The sequence below is a fragment of the Pollicipes pollicipes genome, unplaced genomic scaffold (assembly GCF_011947565.3).
Source record: "Pollicipes pollicipes isolate AB1234 unplaced genomic scaffold, Ppol_2.1 Scaffold_4002;HRSCAF=4701_pilon_pilon_pilon, whole genome shotgun sequence".
Classification (NCBI taxonomy): domain Eukaryota; kingdom Metazoa; phylum Arthropoda; class Thecostraca; order Pollicipedomorpha; family Pollicipedidae; genus Pollicipes; species Pollicipes pollicipes.
The window spans coordinates 41,067,698-41,073,870 of NW_023596420.1; the positions used below are offsets into that span (position 1 = coordinate 41,067,698).

General features: G+C 46.5%; 1 protein-coding gene across 2 annotated transcripts; it reads right to left on the reverse strand.

The window, feature by feature from the left end:
* Positions 1-354: 354 nt before the first annotated feature.
* On the reverse strand, positions 355-5,926 carry LOC119093564 (dnaJ-like protein 60). 2 transcript variants are annotated; one of them, XM_037216533.1, is made up of 6 exons: positions 5,894-5,926; positions 4,610-4,709; positions 4,184-4,277; positions 3,570-3,763; positions 2,982-3,152; positions 355-1,308 (listed from the first exon to the last, which is right to left on the reverse strand). In XM_037216533.1, exons 2-6 carry the CDS (start codon positions 4,681-4,683, stop codon positions 1,155-1,157), a joined length of 687 nt encoding a protein of 228 aa, XP_037072428.1. In that variant the 5' UTR covers positions 4,684-4,709; positions 5,894-5,926; the 3' UTR covers positions 355-1,154. The 2 variants fall into 2 exon arrangements, with proteins under 2 accessions (XP_037072428.1, XP_037072427.1); XM_037216532.1 differs by having other exon boundaries at positions 5,785-5,894.
* Between the last annotated feature and the right edge of the window lie 247 nt (positions 5,927-6,173).

Sequence of the window (6,173 nt, forward strand, 5' to 3'; positions counted from 1 at the left end):
ACTGTCCGGAGTACCATTTGCTCTACATGAGAATTCGCCCTTGCAAATACAACTGTTTCAGAAAGGAGTGAGAAGACAGTATGGTATGAGGAGGCAACCATCACCCACCGACTTTTCGAAATCGAGGACCACCCACGGCGCTCCATGTGAAGAAATGCAATAAGTCCAATTTCTTTTAGAGGCAAAACATAAGTATTTTTACGGCAGGTGCCATCATGGAGTGACGAGTGTGGACGCGCAGTAACGCCACACTGGCAAAAGAGTCCCGCGGTTAAGGTCGACAAAGCGTCCAGAATCATTCGTCAGTGCAAAAAAATCTGCACAATCCTTAAAAACGTAGCAATGACAAAACAGTGGGATCCACAGCTTTATAATATAGTTTCAGCGGGCGCAGACGTACAATTACAGTACAGTGACCAATAAGCCACACGACGTAACACATACGTTCCACACGCTCGCCACCGTGTTACAATCATGTGCCACGCAGAACATCGCTATCACAGTAACGCGCCATAATCCCGCATAGCTTTCGCCAAACGGACGAATGATGACATCACATACATCACGGGGGCGCACCACACTCAAAACGGTTTTCCTTCCCGCGGACACATACAGCCGTACTGCACTGCACTGCGCAACCGTGCGGACGACACGTGCGCAACGTGAACGCGTGCGCATCGCAACCAACTGATGCGCACATTACATTGCACGTGGTAAAGGAATGACGAGCCTTGTGTCATTCCGTGCATGCCATTCAGGAATCACAAATTGTCCTGAGGTTTGGTCTAGACCAAGAGCGCGCACTGAGGCACCTGATGCAAACCAACAAGCTTAAGCAATCACTTCGAAAATCATCCGTCGAACAGCAGCACGCACACCGCATTTTAAAATATACATCTGGCGCCGACGAAAACCCTTGACAACATCCCTGTCCCACGGGTACTCGGGATACAAGAATTCTGACATCCCAGTCTATGTCAGCTTGCCTCTCACAAACGCTCAACGCCGTGTGTGAAGAGCACTAATCGCACGCATTTCCCACTGTCGCCGCCCTGGAAGGGATGCTTATCAACGACTGACGGCGTGGGGAGCATAAGAGCAGTGTTTTGACACTATGCCCAATTCTAAATATATCTAGCATCTCCTAGAAGCACTCAGTTGACTGGGTCAGCTTTCAATGACTTCAGGAAGTCCCCAATCTTGTCCTTGTCCTTAGGGTCGATCGCCTTCTGTTTGGCGTCAGTGTACACGGCGAAGAGACGGCGATTCTTTTCATCAACGTGCATTGTCGCCATCTGGTGAGAGGATCTGAAACAACCACAGGCGGAAATGGCTGAAGACTGGAACGAGAGGAAACGGCGCCAGACAGCAGATCAAATGTAAATGGTAATGCTGGTAATGCTCAGGGAAATGGCATGTAATAATGGGAACCTTTTATGAATACTGACACCAGTCATTTACTGATGGTGAACACAAACCCCACGAAGTACAAGTTCGCGCCACCCCGTAGCGTAAGCGACATGAGTTGTACAGCTTTTAAAACCCAGACAAGCAGGAAGCAGAACACACGTGCCATGCATGCATCCACACATGCGTCTCCATACACGTGTCATAAATGCTAAATTGATAGCAAAGGCCAGCGGGCAAGGTAGGATGAAAAACAAGCCCAGCCGCCGTTTATTTTAACGTTTTTTCTCTACCCTTTCCAACGACACAGTACGCTATGACCGACGACCTGGTAGTACGTTGGGAAAATGTGTTAGGCGTGCTGATCGACTTATCATTAACTGTAAGCTCACACAACTAAAACTTGCCATTTGTGCGTTGGTCTCTTTTATACAATGATCTGAGAAGTCGAGTAAGTGACCTGATGTGTCCCATACATTACGACGATATCATAGCTTTGGTGTAATGCTGATATTATAGTATCCAAACAACCAATGCACTGCCAGAAACCACCCACAACGTGACAGAAGCGAAAACAAAGACTTAGCTGTCTCTAGAAACACACAGCCCTCAAGCTTTCATTACTGACCTAACTTGGCAGTGTCACGGTGCTGTACAACTGATCACGAATAGTACAACACCACACAAATTAGCGCACAAACAACAAACATGATAGACGTAAGACAGGGACGCGAGGACTGGCTGCCTCTAGCAGCAGTATCAAACCTTCCCTTCTGACGTCAAATTCCGTTGACCTAATTTATCACGGCGGGTTCAGATCGCCTAAAGCATTGCAGGCGGTACATTCCATCACGCCGAATAGCTAGTTTCTGGTTTTTGCCTATTCCGGTTGCCCATACCTGTTACCATCCCTTAAAAATAAAAATAGCCGGACCCATGATCTGCGCACGACTGAGCGTGACTCGCTCACATTTCAACCAATCACGTTCTCCGTATTCCGTCGGCCGGTATGACTTGGTGGCTGCGGTGGTCACTGACAGCACGTGGATAAAATGAGAGGGAACGCCGCGGAGAAAGCTGTCTTAGAATGACGAGCAAAGCGTCCGATGGGAGAATTTCGCCAAATCTGCTATCTCAACCGGAAAATCGGAGCTCTTCAGGACGAACTTAATAACTTCACTTTGCAATCACCAAAAACACACCAATAAAAGTTGGTTTAAGTTTGGACATGACTGGGTCAATCTCCAGCTTTCATCACGCCGAGCCATAACAATGTCCAACGAACGCGTCATGCCCACATGGGAGCACCCTCCATAGCACCATTCGACAGAACGGGTGCCCTTACAGTCCTGTTTTTGAAAGTGCTTTGCACATCGTTTCTGGCCACGTAGGTTTTTCATTAAGCCGGTGCTTTACTGTACAACTACTCTTCCCGGTAAATATTCCGCTGGAATACCGCCGGCTTCAACGACGGCAACCACAAACAGGCGACACCAATCGAACCCTGAACGTTCCGATGCGCCCCAGCTGACCAGTGCGTGAGCAACAACAGACGGCATCACTGGCACACTCACCTGATCGCCAGCACGTGCAGGATGATCCCGAGCGCCATGAACAACACGCAAATGAAGGCGATGGGTCCGTTCGACTGGCGCTTCAGGCCCCTAATGCCGTAATACGGTTTGTTTTCAAACTTTTCATCGCCGGCCCGGTAACGCATGCCGAATATGCTCTCGTCCCAGAATCTGGAGAAGGAAGATGGTGAGCATAAGTCGCAAAACGTACAATGACTATATCTCCTAAATGCAAGCAGAAAGATGACAAATACATCTTCAAACCAGGCCGAGTTTGACGTCATTGGGGCTTTACGACGCACCTAGCTACTGAGGTTATATGGCGTACCTCTCGAGGCTATCGAGCCCTGTGCCACCGGTTTTCCATACGCGTAGAGGTCAGGCAAAGTTTCTTGCCGTGATGATAAAACGCTGTAGACACAACCGAGGACCGTTGGACGAGAACTGCCCGGCTTCACAGCAGGAATAGCACGCACTACGTTATCGGATCACTATAGAAGCCGCACGCACTTTTGCACCAAAACACACAGCACGGCCGCTGGGCGTGAGAATCAAGGCGTTCGTCAGGGCCTTCGCGGCCGCGCTCACATTCTGTCGTGGGTCGCCGTGGTGTCGACGTCGCCGTGGCGACGCCAGACGCGGCCGTCTGGAGGCGCCACCGTCGGCGGCCGCAGCAGGCTGGCGTCGTACAGCGCTCGCGACTGCCGCCGACTCAGCGTCTGGTAGGCGTCGTTGAGCCGCACGAACTCGCTGTGGCTACCCGGGGAGACGTCCGGGTGCACCTGGTGGCGGTCGGCAGAGGATGGTGTGAGGCGAGGGACGCGCGCCGAACGCGCCGCGCGCGGCCGGACGCGGATCGCACGCTGGCTTTGGGGGATATCCTTGAACTGGCCTGGCAGTCCAGCATTTTGAATCTTCTGAGCCACATCATCAGTCACAGTCAAGTAACATGACCATATTTACTTGTTGGAAACTTTCTGAAGCTATGTTTGCAGCTTCAGCATGTCCTTCTAGAATGCTGTTATCTGAATGAAACAGTGCATTACAGACTGTGATCAAGCCAGGGCACATTCAACATATAATAGAACTGGCAAGGAAAGTGACTGGGTATCAGCAGATTTCACATGTTTAACTGTGATAAGACCTTATTTTCAAACAAGACACACACAGTCAAACAAGGAAGGAGTTTTACTATACCAAACCTTCTTTGATAACACCATGTATGCCTCTCTTATTTCCTTGGTTGAACATGTGTTTGGAAGTCCAAGAACTTGGTAATGATTCTTGCTCTCATGCCTGCAAAGACCACATGTAATGTTGAAAATTCCAAGAATCTTATCCCAAAAGTTGACAATGCAATTTACAGAGCATCATGTTATTTTTCCTCCTGTGGGGACAAAGGACTTATGGAAATTGCAGGCTTCAGGGAAATCAGAAACACTGTAAAGAAGCAATGTGTTTGACATTAATTTTCAATTGAACTGTAAAAGGCACAAGTGCAGACCAAAAGACATGAACAATACACAATACATGAGTATACCAAATGAAGTTCAACCACAGGGTTATCTATTTGAGTTATAGACTTTTGTAATTAGCCTTAACAGTAGGGGTTCAAAGTAATATCTTACCTAATAGTTTGGAGCAGACATAATCTACCTTTAAGGAGGCTGCTACAGTGCCCAATCCTGCCAATGCAGTCCATACCAATGTCTTGAGATATTTCACCTTCTGTAAATCATGGATGACAACAATTATTGATGACAAACTTATTAACATGACATATTTGCTGGATGGCTTTAATGCAAAAATACATAATCAGGTGAGATCTATTGGGGTAGATGCATGATGCAATGTTAAACATAGTATACATACTAATAATTCACATTTAAGCATCCCAATCACCATAGGGATAGGAATGGGGGTAAGCGGAGGGGTGGCAGTTAATTGGTGCCACAACATCCCCACTTTTCCATAATACCTGACAATTAGCCCTAAGGTAATGCATGGAATCAAATCTCAATTATCTCTGATATCATACTTAAAAATTATTTCAGCAATCATATGTGTGATGCATTAAAACTTGCATCTCATTTTGCTCTTGTGGGGCAAACCTTCACTTCAACCTTCAAAGCCTGAGACTAAGTAAATCCCTGATTCTAGTAACATCACCAAATTTTGAATTAATTTAGTTATAACTGAATCTGACATCCCACTCCCCAACATGATTGTTATACTTAGTTGCAGTGTCAAAATTTAAAACAAACCAAACCAAACCAAACCAAACCAAACAAACCAAACCAATGGATATACAACAATGAAAAATGATGCACATTCAGTTTTAAAGAGTACCACATACATTGTGCACTACTTTCTTCATGTACAAGATCTATCAGCTCATTGGTACTGCTCATTATTTGCATTCTTATTTGAGGCCATTCATGGCTGCTTTAAGAGAATGCCATTCATCCCTCCTTGAGTCTGCTTATTAAAACCTTTGAAAGGGATCAGTTTCAGCTTTACACAATACAAATTTAATGGATTTATGAGCAAGCTGGATTTGGAATTCCACCCCACCATTTGCTACCTTACTTGAATGAATTAAAACCTTCACTTAAGTCCTAGGAGGGAGAAACCATTTATGAGCAAGTGCGACCACAGAGTTCAAGGCTTGCCCACATCCATGCCACTGCTGCTGCCCTGAAAAAACAACCTTTACATCCTTGACTTAATAACCTCAAGCATGTGGAGAAAAATAAAAAGCCCTATGATCACAATATGAATACAACCAAACATCCAGACTTACCTATCACAAGGAAATGGCGTAGTAATTACGTGGTCATAAAGAAGTGCATCTGATGTAACAACGTTTCCAGCCTGAAACACATTACGTAACAACCGACGGTGTTCTTTACCTTTCGGCCGACAATGTTTTGCGGAGGGAAGGCCGTCAGTTTAGGTCTGTAATGAGGACCGGCTAATCAGCTGACGAAGGGTCGCTGCCAGGCCGGATACATCATCCCAATGACAAATTTTGTGCTGTTCATGACGTCACTGGTAGACATGTGAAGATTGGTCTTCTTTTACTTCTCACATCACAGGGATTCACAAGCTCTTTATGACGACAACATTGAAAACCAAGCAGGTATTCGTATTAACACGGGTCTTGCATCCTACGGATGACGTCGCTGGGAC

Coding starts and splice junctions, on each gene's coding strand:
- LOC119093564 (XM_037216533.1), bottom strand. CDS start 4,683: ATGGACTGCATTGGCAGGATTGGGCACTGTAGCAGCCTCCTTAAAGGT. Junction 3,764..4,183: donor ACATGGTGTTATCAAAGAAG/GTTTGGTATAGT, acceptor GACCGCCACCAG/GTGCACCCGGACGTCTCCCC. Junction 3,153..3,569: donor ACGGCGACCCACGACAGAAT/GTGAGCGCGGCC, acceptor TTCCTTCTCCAG/ATTCTGGGACGAGAGCATAT.